We start from the raw sequence: 15,770 nt of genomic DNA on the forward strand, positions 1-15,770 counted from the left end.
TACAAATTGCACAAAATTTGTTCACAATTTACAAATTCACAATAAAATATGCTGGATTGTTAAAATGGAAATTAAAGACATTACTGTTTTACTTTAGGCTTTAAGGAATAAATATATAACCCCGAATTATGTTAAGAGAAGTAATGAAGACAAAAGTCTGATTTTCTTTTCTTTTTTTGTAATTTGAATAAAGATTTTTTGAGTGAACCTACCTTAACCCCCCACAACTACATATGCAAAACAGATGATTCAACCATCTAGAAAAAAATACATAGTCTTAAGGGAAATTTAAAGAATGTACATAATTCAGCATGGCTTTTTATCCAAAACATACTGGGTTGTTTCACGGTAAATACAAAAAATATTTATTTGCCTTTCAAGAGAAATAATATGCAAGTAATAATTTATGAAACTGAATATTGTTTTTCCTGAATGATCACATTTCTCTAACTTTAATAAAGCTCTCCGAATGAAACCATCCGTCCGTTTACTTCTTGGAAGTTTCTGTTCAACCACCAACATGAAGAGAGCTACAGTTGTTAGAAGTGAAGATTTAAATACACTCCTTAATTGTTTTATTTGAAAAAGTGCTAAGAGGAATAAGATCTGTACAGTATGATGATTATTTTTCAGTTTTTTCAGGGGGTCCATCTTCAGGTTTAGAGGAGAAGCGCTCCGTTAGTGTCTTCCACAATCCCTTCTTTACCTCATCTGCTTGCTGCATGTTTCCTGCAAAAGACAAAATAAACTAGCTAGTAATAATACAAATCACTTTTTAAATCCTAGTAGACATAAAAATGACTGCTAATGAACCATTACTTTGACATGAAACGTAAAGGTGATCTAGACAAACTGCTATTATAGTGAAAATTCACAATACAATGCAACAATAACAAAATGTTTCCTCCCTAATTAAAAAAATAATATACTCCATTGTTTTCTCTTCTCACTAGGTTATGATAAGCTACATGACACTGAATGTCAATACAGACTAGTGCTTTACATTTAAGATTAAACAAATCTTTATATACACTACTCAAAAAGTTTGGGGTCAGTAAGATATATATCTATAAGAATTTTTTTTTTTTTTTAAGAAATTAAAGCATTTGACATGGACACATTAAATTCATCAAATCAGCATATTAGAATGATTTCTGAAGGATCATGTGACACTGAAGACTGGAGTAATGATGCTGGAAATTCAGCTTTGACATCACAGGATAAAGTTCAAATCTTCACCTGTTGCCAATAGTATTCGGCACTCTTCCACTGTCACACCTGTAAAACTTGTATCTTTTGCTCGTGGAAACTGAAAACAAACGGACAAAAATATTTTTGAAGTTGTCAAACTAAGGTTTGTGTCAATCAAATCAACTGAGTGAAAGACATTCTACAAAAATGTGAGGAAAGATGTTTTGACAATAAATATTCCAGTCTCCACAGAATATGCGAACTATGAAGATTGTAAAGATACAAAAAAAATACAACATTTCTGAAGAAGACAGGCCAGTTTAAGTAAATCTGATTATAGAAATATAAACTTAGATCTAGAAAATCTCACTCACCTTTTCTTTGTACACATTACTGTTGATGCGAGCCAGACTTTCATACAGCTGATCACATTTCTCTGGGTCTGAAATCTAAATTGAGACACAAGACACCTTATATGTAACATTGCCTATAGGCAATGTTGCATAAGATATTTGTATTGTTGCTTACGAGTATTTTTAGTTAGAATCTTTACAAGAAAAAAAACTTCAAGTACATGTTGCAGAAAGAACTCCTAACATGTTAGTGACTGTCTAATGAACGCGTTAATACCTCTGCGCATAATATTAAAAATGACATTTGACTTGTCTTGCAACTGGCAAGGTCTGCAACAAGGGTAAATCGTGCAGTAATTCACTTAGTAAATCCCCTAACGTTACCTGTGTATTTTCGCCTTCTCGGAAAGCACTAGCGACTCTTTGGCGTAAAAATGTTCCTAAATCTCGCCCTTTCTTTGATTCGTCCTTTGGCCATTCCTCGCATAGCTTTAGAAATCGACGGTATCTGGTGGCAGACATGTTTTACGTACAGGAATTGTAGGTGGTGTTTCACAACTGCACTGTGCTGAAAACTGTAAGCCGTGGAGGGTCAAATGATACGGCGTTTCAAAATTGATCCATATAGGGCAAATTGTCCGTCTCTAAATACGGTTTGTCCCAGTTGAGGATCCGTAGAGCCATTCTGTTAACCTCGTGGTTTGCCGTAGAAATCTCAAGGTAATTTCAAAGACCCTCAGCTTGCTCGGCTAATACTAAAAGAATCATTTAGTACCAAATAAAATGAGCGGAAAGAAAGCCGATGGGCAATCGGGTGGCGTCATGGGTTGGATAAGCACAGCTTGCCGTTTTGCAGCGGACAGAAATGACTTTAGAAGGTTTGTTACTGTTGTAAATGATCTGACACAAACAGTACTGCAGCGTATAACTCCTGTACTCGAAGTGATGTTCAAATGTATGTCCTGCCAGCATCTGTGGTGATCCCTTTTGTTTCTTTGTTACAGGAATCTCCTTGTAAACCTGGGATTATTTGCAGCGGGTGTTTGGGTCGCAAGAAACCTCTCAGATTTCGACCTAATGTCTCCTCAGCCAATCACGTAGCTCCCGATCAACAACGACAAAGAGGATTTACAGGTGAAACAGCAAAAAAACAAACAAACTAGAAAGCATTGTTCACCCCTACCCTTCAAAAATATATCCGATAAGTTACTTAACTCCTTTATTTTCTCTTCTCAAAGTAGGTGGTGCTGAAATGGGAGAACAGAGACATTTTCTACAGTGGGTCTTGTTGAACAAGCCCATTCGACACTTAAGGGAATAAATCCCAGCAATTGGATGATTACAATTGTAGATTTCTTGTGTACTTTGTGTTTTGTTGAAATAAAGATCACGTTGAAACATTTGCCAACAGCAGTTTATTCATGAATACATAAAAAATACACATAATATTGCAACAATATTCTAGAAAATTAAAAAATCCATTATAATTTATATTTCTGAAGCACTTCACAATGCATATTTTGATACCCTTTTACGTAGCATTTCCACACTTGCAATCCCTTATTTTGAAGACAAAACTTTGACCCAGGTCTCTTTTTCTGACCTGAGGAGACAGAAGTATTACCGTTTTAGATATTACCTTACACAAGAATTGAGATTTTTCAAACCAAAATGTTCACTCAAATTAAAGCGCTCAAGATAATAAAAACGGGCTGGACAATGAAACACTGGCCACTATAGTGTGTTGGAGGTTTCACGTCTATATCTTCACTGATTTTACATTCTATCAGTCAGAGCAGAGTGTGAATTAGCTGAGCAATAGCACAGCTGTACATAAAATATTGCAATCCACACAACATAATGGGAGACGAAACCAGGCGTTTCAGTTTCATTGTCCAACCCTCATACTTGTAGTCTTGGCAATGGATTATATATTGTGTCGTGAAAGTTACCGTGTGCGTGCAGCCAATATGAGGGAGGTGGAAGACCTATTGTGGTTCTTGGGCAGATGGAGCAGGAAGGACTCAGCGGGTAGTCCCAAAATTGTTTTGATTTCCTCTACACGCACATTATCAGGAAATAGTGCATGGTCCTGCACAACAAACCTGTGTCCACTGAGTGGAATGTAAAATAGCAATATCATTGGATATGAAAACTTTAACATAAAACAAACTTACAAAAACATTTCACCAGATCATACCTTCTAACAGAGAGGAGCAAAAGATCATTGAAGAGATGAATGTATACGTCTTTGCGAGAGACTACAGAGACTTTGTTATCGCCACCAACAATTAGTTGCTTCAAAGTTCCCTCTTGAATCAAATGACGCCCTCTGGTGATTAATGGAATGGACTGATTGAGAACAGAAAGAAAACGGGTTTAAAAATACGACATCAGAAAAATAAGAATTACCTTTACATTAAGATTTTATACCTTGACATTTCCGAAATCCACTAACTTGTCCAAACAAACAAGCAGCTCCGTCATCTTCATTTGTTCGACATTTCTGTCACACTCCTCCACTATCTACACAATCAGATTTATGAAATTACAAATGTATTAATTTATAAAGTAACAGATGAATTGCATCCAATTATGAAAGCTTGTTTCTGCCACGGAATAAAAAAAGAAAAAGGTAATTGTGACTTTCTCACAATTGCATGATAAAAATCACAACTGACTTTTTCCCCCTCGCAATTGCAAGAAAGAATTGAGAAAAAGTAGAGATTAAAATTTTAAAAATAATGTCGTGGCAGAAACAAGCTTCCATACAGTATCGAATACTGATCAATATGTATCAATTAATATCTAAGACAAGATCTAAGATAATTTATATATAAAGATATCAGGGGCATTTATTATTTTGAAAGCAAAGCATGACAGCCTACCTTACGTACAGCTTCAATGGCTTCCATCAAATTAGAGACATTAAGATAAACACCTTTAGCTCGCTTGAGGATGTTCTAAACCAAAACACAAACAATTCATGTTCACAAAAAGATGTTGACAGCATTTTCTCTGAAGAGTCTACACATCTCCCTCACCTCAAGTAGGAGTGTCAAACGTGTGATCCTCTGAAAAGGAAGAATCAAGAAAGATTTGAGCGTCTGTCTCCGGCATTGTGGATCTTTCTCTAGTTTCTTCAGGATCAATGGGAATTTCTTGTTGCCCTGCCTGGTGGGAAGTGTAAAATGGTAATTAGAACGCTACCATGCCAATGCAATAATATTAAATTGAATGATGTGTTCAATATGGAATAAACATAAAAATGGAACAAACAGCAGCTGAGTGATGAGGGCCTCCTGGTACATCATGTTGGTGATATACGGCACATAGACTTGTTGGAAGTCTTGCTGGTGATTCAAAACAATATCACCAACCCGTGACATCACCACATCCTGCCTGAGATGGGACTCCAGGTCCTGCAGAATCCTAAATAAACCCAAATTAAGTAATATTGCATTATGTTTTTATATACACACACACACACACACACCAAGGCTGCATTTGATCAAAAACACAGTTAAAAAAAGAAATGGCAAAATATTTCCCCATTTTAAATATTTTAAATGTAATTTACCCTTTACCCTGTGATAGCAAATCAGATTTTTCAGCAGCCATTATATTAGAAATACAGCAAAAACAATACTGTGAAATATTATTACAATATCCATCCATCCATCCATCCATCACATCCATCCAGAACATTCTCATTCACAGTTCCATGCTGGTGGAATGCCTCATCCAGAATCCAGAATCCCTGGCAACATTCAAAAGACAGGTGAAAACCCATCTCTTCCGTGAACACCTAACCTCATAAAAAAAAGAAAAAAAGAAGATCTTTCATTTTCCTTTAAATCCTCGCTTATCGGGCTTATGCTACTCTGATCAATGCCTGAACTTCGTATTTTGAGCACTTCTTGCGTTGTTTTTTGCCTCTTCACGATGACTCGCTTAATTTAGTCCTAATTTGTAAGTCGCTTTGGACAAAAGCATCTGCTAAATGACTAAATGTAAATTATATATCCAAGCATGTATCCTTACCGTTCACTGACTCTGCAGACGTCCTTTAGGTTGGAGAACAGAACATGATGCTGCACACGGGAGAGGATCTGTTTGAGTTCTGCTGAGCACTGAAACACATTCAGTGCCACCACCAGACTCTTCTGATACGAGGCCTCTGACACAATCAGCTCAAACATGGCCTAGCCCCAAATCACAAAAACAGAGGGATGAGTAGTGTAACTTTACAGTAGACATCGGACCAAGGTCACATTTTGCAAGCACGCAGCAGTCTTGTAGGTATCCTGCAATATACACCTCCTGAAGCTGGATCTCCTGTGCACTGAGGGACTTCAGACGACACTCAACTTGTGGTAACTCCTGCCATAGAGCGTACGGCTTAGCATGTAGTCCTGGTGGACTCAAAACAGAGGTTGGGCTTAAAGGAGGAGGAGGAGTTTTCAGACCATGAAGACGCACCGATGCCACCAATTCTGAAAGTGCTGTGCTCTGTGCTCTGTGTAAATCCTTTTTCACAGCCCTCATCCAATACTCCTGATATAAAGGGACAGCTAAGAAAACAAAATTGGAACATATGAAAGCAATATTTGATGCTACTATCAATATTTGGTAAATAAATGTGACCCAGCTACAGCATCTGGTTGACAGTTTTTGCAAGATTCATCAGTAAACTTACAACTGTTGATGTACTCGGATTCAAACTTGGCAACATACGTTTCCTCTTGTTGTGCATTGACTTCAGTTGCATCTGCCCTGAAACAAGAATAATGCTTAAATGCTTAATTGCTTTGTTTCTGTGCAAAAGCTGATGTACAGACATACATTTACATTTTGTTAATACTGGATGCCTGAATTATCGTTTTGTGCATCATAAATGTTACCTGTTCACCTCATTCTCCTCACAGTTCATGTCAGATGATTCCAGACTGGAGCTCTTCGAAGAGAAAAGGGATGGAATGGGCAGAGAAAACCCCATTAAGTTCAATAACTGTGAGGTTGCAACAGATCTAAGAGCTTCAGCCAACCCTTGAGATGCACTAAGGAAAAGAGGTAAAAATGAAAAAGAGGTAAAAATGAAGCACCATCTGAAGCTTTTAAAAATGATTATTGCGAGGTAGGCGGCTAATAAGAAATAAAACAATAGATTAGGATAGGAATAGTTATGATATTAGCTCATGTCAGAACAACAGAGAAACAAACGAATTAAATATTATTATTAATTTATTTTAATTACATACTAGTAAAGCTCTACAGACGCTTCACAGTCCTCCACGTTTGTTTTAGGGCTGTGTTGTTCATCCAGACCGGGACGAGCATCTAGTGCTTCTGTTACATCATCTCTGTCGGCCCAGATTGTCTCATTCTCCATGACATGAGCCATTTAAGGTAATGTTTCTCGCGGTTTTATGCGTAGTATTAAATTTGAATTGTCGCAGTAAAATACCTCTTTTATACTCATTCGACACTGGAGTACTTTCCAAACCACTGGATTAAGATCTGTCTGGGTCTAATTGACTCAGAAGAGCGTCCTCACCTGTCCAATTTCCCACAAACAATTTTGCTGCGTTTGATTGGGCGTTGCTTTGGCGAATAAAATTAGCCTACTTTATTATTGGCTGAACCTAAAGAAACAATAAAGAAAATGTAATGTCGTGTCTCAGTGTCATGTCATCTTATGAAATAGTGGGATCAAGATTTTCATTAGCATCTCATTACAGTAAAAAGAACATGACAGTGAATGTGGATATAAATAGGCTAGGATGTGCAACTAAATAAAAACTTGCTTTATTTTCTGAATGAAATAGTTAATATTAATATAATATATGGTTTTAAGGTATATATTATGATTTTAAGGTCAAATTTAACCATTGTGAGAATCACCCGATTATTATAAAAGATGAATCAGTGACACGTTGTGTTAAACGTAAGCAGTTTATGCTAGTATTATGCTTAGTCCGTATTTTTCTTTTACACTTTCGACATGATTGCTGTCAAATAATTATTACACTTAAATCATCCTAAAAATGAATGCACAACTTCACGCTTGAAATATAAGAACCACTTTTTCCTTTTATTTGGTTTTTAAACTGTATACAAGATGAAACTGAGTTTCTCAAATAGAATGAACACAACTGATATATGACCCAGAGATTACAAAAATGACAAAGAGGGTAGACACGACAAAAGATCAAAGACAGCTGGAGAGGGCACATCAGGACTTTACACCAAAATCAAGTGTTTAGACAAGGGACAACAAATAAGAGAATAAAACAGACTTCCCAACAAAATGTAGTGGTTGCTGCCCTGAGGGCATATTGGGGGGGGGGGGGGGGGGGGGGGGTAAATCTTCCTGTAGAACACTTTGTCAACTTTTTCCTGTCAATTTCATTTGAATGGAAAACACAATATAAAACACAACCACAACATCATGAATTTGATACAAAGAAATACTACTGATAATAGACTGACAATATTGTTCAAGGATGGACTATGAACACAAAAGGTTATGGTATTTAAGTCTACTATATAATTTCCAAAGGCAACCTATAGAAAACATGTCAAGTTATACAGGATTGGCAACTATTAAATAAAATGGTTATTAAAGAGAAAATAACCTCAGCTTGAACATTATCGCCAAATTAAAATTGGGAAAAGGACTCTGAAATTGGTGCTTTATCGGTTTACTATCTGTTCCGATCACATTTAAACAAAATAAATTTAGTAAGATGCATCAGAAGATTCTGTGTAAGGTCAGTAAACATCAGGCACATAAATCAATTTTGAGATCTAAAACCATGCAGTTGTTGGAAGATAGGAAACAGGTCTATTTCTGCCACGTTCATTTCATTACAGAGCCCCACCACCAGATGTAAACTATTCATATTCCTGTAAATTGTCTGACAGTTTATCAAATTTATTCAAACCAAACCAATAAAATCAACAATCCATTACGAACTATTGAGGCAACATGCAAAACTTTAAAAAGACTGCACAGACTTTATCGTTCTGTTGAAAGAGAAATATGGCCAGCTTCTCGCATATCTATTTTTAAACATTATGTATGTTGGCAAAGTAGAGAGCCAGAATAAGACCATCAAGTACAAGACAATGAGGACTGCTAAAGGAAAACCACAGGATGAAAAAGGCTCATATGTTGACTGACGCCACCCCTAAAAGTTGATTTAGAGTCTAAGTGGGCACAGTGATCTTTCTTGCAAGCAGCACCAATAAGGCAAGCTCCACGCTGCCTTGAGCCTGTTCCAGTGCCAAGGCAGCCTCACGAGCGGAGAACCCTGACGCCTGGATCCTCTGAATGTGCTCTAATGGAAACTGTCCCATCGAGGCCTGTGATGCAAGTTGGTTGGAGTCTCCAAGGAAAAGAGGATCCGCCGCAGTCGCTTGAGTTTGAGGAGATGGCCCTTGACTGGAATTGGTTGATATGCCAGCTGTAACAGAAAGGGGGCGCTGCTGAGACAGGTCAGCTGAGATGTCAATGCCTGAGGGGTTTTCGTCCGCAATGTCCTGCACTTGCTGGCCCTCAGGGAGCTCAAGATCTCCCTGGGAAGAAGCGGTCACCGGCCCAGAACCTTCCTCAATAACAAGGGCACAATTTCTTTCAGCTGCATTAGGGTGCTGAATCGTTTGTTCCACTATGGGATCTACCGGAGTAGAAGCTTGGTTCTCTGTGTGCCTTGGATTGCTCGGTACGTCTAGAGTATCCCTCACTGATTGAGAAGTAAATTCAGCTTTGGCAACACTTCCCTCCTTGTCCTTTGTTGTGGCAGTATTAGAGGATGTGTCAATGGTTGGGTTCAGAGTGGCTCGGTTTCTTGCAGCATGATCCTGGTTCACCTCATTAACATATTGTCTTGATGTTGTAGCATTAGGGGCAGGATTCATTCCAGAAACTGTTGGCCAACTGCTGGACATCAGAAGCTTATGGAGCTCCTTAAGTGCTTGAGCCAAGGAAGGGATGTTATCTAACTCCGGCTGGTCTCTTTCACAGGGTATTTCACTCTTTTCAGTGTCTGAATTGACAGAAGTAGTGGCTGGCTCAGCAGGACAGGGTTCAAGGCTAAAATCTGGAACAGGCATGCATTGTGGTTGGGCCCCTGAAACATCTTCAATCACACTACCTTGGTCTCTCTGGAACTGATCAGGAAAGTCATGGCCAGTTTCTGGTTTTGCATTGGAAGAAACATCCATGTCCACTTCCTGATCCAGTTTTAGAGTCTGAGAGCCTGGGTTAAAAAGAATAAAGGGAGATTCTGCTGCTACAGTCCCAGAGGAAGTGATATTTTTCCCCAAAACCGTGTCCATTGGACTGCCGGAATCTCCTGAAATGATGTCACCAGTCACTTTATTGTCCTCGGGCACAGTACTAGAGAATGGTTCCTGAGAGGGAAGAGTTCTTGGGATGGGAGCATCTGCATCCGTCTGTAAGCAAGATGATGTTGAATCGGCCAGTCCTTGGGACTGAGATCTGAAGGTGTCATCAGAGGGATCTGGAGAGGGTTCACCAACTTTTAATGACTGAAGTGGAGAGGATTCAATCGATGTGGGAATTTCAAATGGGGACGCTCCCTGGTTTATAGAGGCTGGGGCAGATTTGGAACGATCTAGGGTGAGACTGTGGGGATGATTTGAGGTTGACGATGTTGTGGGTTGGTTGAGAGGTTTAAATGGCAGGGATTGTGGTGAGGTAGTTTTTCCATCTTCAATATCTGAGAGAGAAACAGTAACTGATGAACTTGAAAGTCTACATATAGGTGATATAAAACCATGCAAATTCAGCAAACACTGCAAACCATGCCAAATAGTTAGCATCATAGACAGGCAAAGTTGAACGTATTTCAAGAAATTACTCACAAAATGAAGGCCGTTCCAGTGCGTACTAATGTATGTATTGTGTCTAATATTTACTGGGTCAAATATTGTATTAGGCTAATGAAATATTCCCTCTTTGACTGTAGTACCTGGTAGGTAGAGCCCTCTCCAGCTGTCAGTCCATATGACATCAGTTCTGTCCTGCTCATAGTTAGGGCACACAAACGCCACACATTTCATGCAATAAGAGGCAAACAATTAGCAAAAACACATCCAGAGAAAAGGAGAAAAAAAGAGGCATGCTCCTATCAATCACATAAGCTACACAAGGTGGTGTTCAACTCACATTATTTAAGGGTAATCTGTATAAACATGAACTTCAACATGAACCATGTGAACATGAAATACAGTATTTGCAGGTATAAACAGCAGATTTTTTATTTTATCTAGTGACAATGTTAAAACTGAAGAATACATTCTGAAGAGCCAATGTCCTAACATGTTTTAACTCATGTTTCCTCAGTATTCCTCAATATTGTGAAATATTACAATAAAAAAATAAAAAAAATTTATTTTCATATTATGATCCTTAAGAAATCATTCTAATTTGCTGATTTGATGATAAAGAAACATTTTTATTATCATCAATATTAAAAACAGTTGTGCTATTTTTGTGGAATTTTGTCATTCAGCAGAACAGCTTGAATTTAATTCACTTTCGATTAATTGTCCTTGCTCAATCAAAAACTACAGATTTCATATATAAATAAATAAATAAATAAATAAATAAATAAATGAGCACCACCTTGTGAACTGGGTGAGTGGTTCTGTTTTGCAACCAAGATAAACAAACTATACAAAAATTGTTTTGTTAAATTCTTCTGATCCCTAAACAAGGAAATCCGTTTTAATTCTACAATAAACCACTGATGAGTATTCATTCCTTGTGTTAAAATCTAATGCTGCCTTCGTGTGTAATTGGAATTAAATACGGAGTTTAAACAGGTTTCCAAGTCAAAAATTGGTCATGAACTCAAGTCATATTTACCACTGGGACATCAAAATTATCAGGGATCATTTTGATACCCAAGTTCCCGAGCTGAGCGGGTCATAAACTTTAAACATGGCAGGGGGAGAACAATTTCTGCTGTGACAGGTATTCTTTATTAAATTTTTTTCCACAACTACATCATCTTATCTTGTTGTTAAAGTAGTGCATATATGAATTCTCATTTGAAGCTTATCGTGTCTCTTATACACAGCGAGAAATTTCAGAATCTAGATAGCGCTGTGAATGTTTATATGTTTGTCAATGAATGAGACGCTATTTTGGCTTTAATAAGATTTGCCAAATAAACAGGCAAGAATAAAGCTGGCGTCCTCCATGATTCCTGTTCTTTCCGACAACAAAGCGTTTGAATGCGACAAGCTCGTAATCACGACTTGAGAAGTAGGAAATTTCTGATAGCACGTGAAGGCAGCATAAATCTAGCTTTTATTCCAACCTATTAGTCATGCAATCTCTTGGTCTACATATCATGCATCTCACCGCTGTCCTGCACAGATCTTTGTATTGCCTCTGCCAGTTCTCGATCTGCAATCTCCTCAGGACGGGTATCGTCTCGTCCCTCTGGTCCATATGCCAGCCGGGCACACTCAGGCAGCTCTGCCTCAGGTAGAAAATGTGTCTCTGTACCCGTCGTCCCAATCAGGAGAACATTTTTCTTCAGATCTATGGAGCACTGGATGAGAGAAAATCAAGTTATAAGAAATAGAACGGCGCTAAGTAGAAGAGAACAGGCATTGCAAACTCAAGTAATGAAAACAAAAACTTCTACTGGTGATCTACTCTAAAACAGAACATAAAATTATATTTAATATTAATATCATTGTTTACATAATATTATAGAAAGAAAAAAAATGAGCTAACAAGCTATTCAGGCTATATTTGTAAGATTAAGTGAGATTCCTGAGTACACAGACTGACAATAGCATGCAGACAAAGTAACCTCACTTGCTGAACTCTATGTGTCTAGGGAATATGGGAAAATCCTCATGTTAGTTTTATTCCATTAAAGCAACATTAATGGTTAAACAGATTCCATTACGGGAAATAGATCACTTTATTGGCTATGAACCAAAGTTCCCAAGCAGACCTGGTGTCTCTTCAGCATGTCAAGGCCTAGCAGCATATCCATGGGCTGATCTTCCAAAATAGAGAAAGAGCAAGGCAGGAAATCTCCTTCGATCTGCACCTGGGCTGGGTGTAAAATATATATTTTGTATATTATAATACGATTTAAGAGAAAGTGTTGGAGGATATGCATATTGCATATTAAAGGAGCAGGTCTAAATAAATGCCATACTTAAATGAACTCGGCCAATAATTTTTTGAGTGCCAACCCCTTTGGCAATGCCTGCCCAGCGTCTGTCCACTAGACGCATGATATTACATCGCTCTGCACATGCTTGGCTCATAATCGTCATCTGAGCTCCTAAAGAAGGATTATAAAACATTAGTACATAATATAAAGAAACCTCAAGTATTAAGAAAAAACTATTTAGATTGATGATGTTTAGTAAGACATTAAGCAAAATATAACAATGCACTCAACAATATCCTATTGAGAAGATATCTTAAAATACGATTGACTACCTGAGTCAACAAAGGCCTTTACTGGGTGTCCATTGACTTTGCAGTTGATGTATAGCATGACCACCTGGCCAAAACTCTCAGGTGCTTCTTCCATTGCAATGGTCATATTCTCCTCAATATTGTGCTGTCTGGAAATGTAAAATAATGTCATGCATTCTTTTATTTCATTTTTTTTTTATGATCCATGTGCCATAGACCATGTTTTTGCTGTGCATATAATCTCACCCCTTATTTGTTACCTGATTTCTTCCTCAATCTTGGCCTGAGCAACCAAATCAAAAGGATCAGCAGTCAGCAGTTTGATTCTCTCTTGCTCTCTCCGCGCTCGGTCCTGCTGCTGCTCCAATAGCACCTTGGTGAAGCGCTCTGAAAAAGGGAAGAAAAATGATTCTGTCACTCTGGGAAAAAACATTCAATCATCCACATAGATGCATTTAGGTCCCATCATTTTTATTTACCAAGGTCTCCACTCAGTAGAGCCTCAGCAAGTGGAGGGTTTCGCTCTTTCAGCAACGAAAGCTCATGAGGATTTGCCAGCAACATGTCACGTAGCAAGGCGGGGTTGTCCAATCCCTGGGGAGACAGGGCTGAGCCTGAGCCAGAGCCTGCGCCTGAGCCTGATCCTGCGCCTGAGCCTGATCCTGATCCTGGAGTGGTGGCTTGGGGCGGCCGTGATTGGGTGGCACTGGGGCGTTGGGCATGGTGCTGTCTGTTTTGGCCTGAGGACGTCCCAGGAACAGCAATGGAGCTGAAATCGATGCGAGGCAGACCTAAGACATTAAGATTAATTATGATTAATGCCATGATAAGCTCACATTACACCATTTTAAAGCATATCTAGTTATGCTGGTTTACCTGGAACTGAGGGTTGTTGTCCTAGTAACCTCTCTGCTTGTCTTAACACTAGCACATCTCCATCCTTTAACCCATAGTTCCCTAGGGCTCGGGTGGGATCTTGTAACGGCTGCTCTGCGTAGGAGATCTGGAGAGCAAAGGTTGCATTATTTTATTCAATTTTTTAAAACACAGCACATCCTCTTTTTATCAAAAACCCTATAAAATCACTTTACATTTCAAAATAATTCTTAAAAATACCAAACTCACAGAATAGTTTTTAAAGTTGTTTGTATAATAATCGACTTACAGTTTCAGTTCATGCACCATGTAATGGGAGTACAGGCAAAGTTTCTCTTTCAATTTTCAAATCGAAAGATTTATCTGCTACACCATGTTACCCAACACACCCATGCCAAATAAAGACTCGTTCGTGTTATGTGTTTAAACAGCACACAATTGCGTGTATTATGGTTTCCTGACAGGATACATCTTTACCAAACAAAAAAACGTTTATTAGCGCATTAGAGCAACTATGACCTGTTCATCTTTCCAGATTTGTTTTTTTCTTTTTTTTTTTCTGGAAGTGTTGACATAGGCTCAGTAGGCTATTAATAGCATGGACCTATGGCACTAATTTGTTTAGTCAGGTCGCTTAGCATAGTAGCTAACTAACTGTTGCAACACTTTTGGAATATGTTTACGTTAACTGTTACCTGAATCTCCCCGGCTGGTATTCCTGATTCAAGTTCGCAAAGAGCCAAAAAATCCCTGAGTTCAAGCTCCGGGGACACTTCCAGGGCGAAAGTGGTTTCCGAGCGGTCTCTCGGTGCACAAAACACGGTGAGCAGCATTGCGCTCGGGGTCAAACCCGGTTACTGCTTCTCTCTCGCTGTCAGAAACTGCCGTTATTTCGGGGTTTTGCTACAGGAAACGTGACGACGTCTGTCCTGTTAAAACGTTGTGTAAAATCTGGTTATGAAAAAGTTAAGCATATGGAGAAACATCTGAACAAGCCAACACAATTCGCTCATAAAGAATTCGTTCACTTCCTTTTCACAGCTCAGTCTCTAGCCACTGCCGTAAACCGATTTCGTGTGTCGTAAGTTAGTAGCTTACTGAGACAGGAAGTCAGAAACAACATACATTAAAACAATGCATTTTGATATGATAAATTAATAGAATATTTGAATGAATTAATAAATTTTATTAAATTGATCAAATTAAATAAATTAATAACATTAATTACAGCGATTAGCCCAATATAAATAGAGTAAAAATAAATAAAAGATACGTTTAAGTAATTAAATTGTACACATATACTAGTTTGTCCAATGTGTCCTCAGACTTTTATACCAGTGTTACATGCATGCATATTTATTTAGATTTTTAATTTCGAGATCTGATTAAGCAACTGTACTAATAACACACAAAGTACATAAAATACATTATTAATATCCCTACAAAATATTCTAGTAAGCAAGTGACAATACTAAACCCCGTACTGTAGAGGGCGCTACGGCACAACTTAATTGGATATAAATCATAATTTTCGCAGCAGTTTTAATTAATATTAGATAATTAAATTAACAGTTTTTATAATTATGAGGAATGACTGTCAAATATAAAGTTAAGGGTACTTTAAGGATAAAACTGTAACACTGAAATACTGCTGTATTGTCCTTATACAAAGTGTGTTCTTGGGGGAAAAAAAAGTTTAGGATTTTGAAGTTTTTAAAAACAAAGAAACTCATTTCTTGATCACTAAAAGGAATCAGTCTAAAAGGATGTGAGCCTCTTTGTGAAAAAGATCATATTGATTTTTCCACTACTCTTTTCGCAAGAATTATTATACACGTTATTTTGTTCTTCTGTTTTTATAACAT

At 37.9% G+C, this 15,770-nt stretch overlaps 4 protein-coding genes across 7 annotated transcripts in view; 1 reads left to right on the top strand and 3 right to left on the bottom strand.

The window, feature by feature from the left end:
• Nucleotides 1-7,016, bottom strand: part of LOC307166319 (rho guanine nucleotide exchange factor 19) — a 44,405-nt gene extending 37,389 nt beyond the window's left edge. Inside the window, exons 1-12 of the mRNA XM_079884602.1 lie at nucleotides 6,806-7,016; nucleotides 6,449-6,604; nucleotides 6,244-6,320; nucleotides 5,865-6,118; nucleotides 5,589-5,749; nucleotides 4,824-4,976; nucleotides 4,589-4,718; nucleotides 4,433-4,507; nucleotides 3,978-4,070; nucleotides 3,745-3,896; nucleotides 3,497-3,658; nucleotides 3,080-3,147 (exon numbers count right to left, since the gene is read on the bottom strand). Of these exons, the coding sequence (XP_079740728.1) occupies nucleotides 3,105-3,147; nucleotides 3,497-3,658; nucleotides 3,745-3,896; nucleotides 3,978-4,070; nucleotides 4,433-4,507; nucleotides 4,589-4,718; nucleotides 4,824-4,976; nucleotides 5,589-5,749; nucleotides 5,865-6,118; nucleotides 6,244-6,320; nucleotides 6,449-6,604; nucleotides 6,806-6,948 (1,599 nt within the window). The 5' untranslated portion in view covers nucleotides 6,949-7,016 and the 3' untranslated portion in view covers nucleotides 3,080-3,104. The remainder of the gene's footprint in view (nucleotides 1-3,079; nucleotides 3,148-3,496; nucleotides 3,659-3,744; nucleotides 3,897-3,977; nucleotides 4,071-4,432; nucleotides 4,508-4,588; nucleotides 4,719-4,823; nucleotides 4,977-5,588; nucleotides 5,750-5,864; nucleotides 6,119-6,243; nucleotides 6,321-6,448; nucleotides 6,605-6,805) is intronic.
• On the bottom strand, nucleotides 157-2,210 carry uqcc2 (ubiquinol-cytochrome c reductase complex assembly factor 2). The gene is made up of 4 exons (XM_079884682.1): nucleotides 1,929-2,210; nucleotides 1,566-1,640; nucleotides 1,240-1,309; nucleotides 157-729 (listed from the first exon to the last, which is right to left on the bottom strand). Exons 1-4 carry the CDS (start codon nucleotides 2,064-2,066, stop codon nucleotides 623-625), a joined length of 390 nt encoding a protein of 129 aa, XP_079740808.1. The 5' UTR covers nucleotides 2,067-2,210; the 3' UTR covers nucleotides 157-622.
• On the top strand, nucleotides 2,328-2,946 carry tomm6 (translocase of outer mitochondrial membrane 6 homolog (yeast); the record flags this gene model as incomplete). Of its 2 annotated transcripts, none has more annotated exons than XM_079884686.1 (3): nucleotides 2,328-2,422; nucleotides 2,549-2,678; nucleotides 2,783-2,946. In XM_079884686.1, the coding sequence occupies 2 exons, from the start codon at nucleotides 2,328-2,330 to the stop codon at nucleotides 2,643-2,645; spliced, it is 192 nt and encodes a 63-aa protein (XP_079740812.1). In that variant the 3' UTR covers nucleotides 2,646-2,678; nucleotides 2,783-2,946. The 2 variants fall into 2 exon arrangements, with proteins under 2 accessions (XP_079740812.1, XP_079740811.1); XM_079884685.1 differs by having other exon boundaries at nucleotides 2,786-2,946.
• A 601-nt stretch (nucleotides 7,017-7,617) lies between the features above and the next one.
• ddi2 (DNA-damage inducible protein 2) lies at nucleotides 7,618-14,983 on the bottom strand. 3 transcript variants are annotated; one of them, XM_079884238.1, is made up of 10 exons: nucleotides 14,601-14,983; nucleotides 13,906-14,032; nucleotides 13,509-13,820; nucleotides 13,290-13,416; nucleotides 13,051-13,178; nucleotides 12,761-12,889; nucleotides 12,551-12,654; nucleotides 11,944-12,136; nucleotides 10,544-10,595; nucleotides 7,618-10,291 (listed from the first exon to the last, which is right to left on the bottom strand). In XM_079884238.1, the coding sequence occupies exons 1-9, from the start codon at nucleotides 14,736-14,738 to the stop codon at nucleotides 10,585-10,587; spliced, it is 1,269 nt and encodes a 422-aa protein (XP_079740364.1). In that variant the 5' UTR covers nucleotides 14,739-14,983; the 3' UTR covers nucleotides 7,618-10,291; nucleotides 10,544-10,584. The 3 variants fall into 3 exon arrangements, with proteins under 3 accessions (XP_079740364.1, XP_079740363.1, XP_079740365.1); XM_079884237.1 differs by lacking the exon at nucleotides 10,544-10,595; XM_079884239.1 differs by lacking the exon at nucleotides 7,618-10,291 and having other exon boundaries at nucleotides 10,538-10,595.
• Between the last annotated feature and the right edge of the window lie 787 nt (nucleotides 14,984-15,770).

Source organism: Squalius cephalus, assembly GCF_949319135.1.
Source record: "Squalius cephalus genome assembly, chromosome: 10".
NCBI classification, from domain to species: Eukaryota; Metazoa; Chordata; class Actinopteri; order Cypriniformes; family Leuciscidae; genus Squalius; species Squalius cephalus.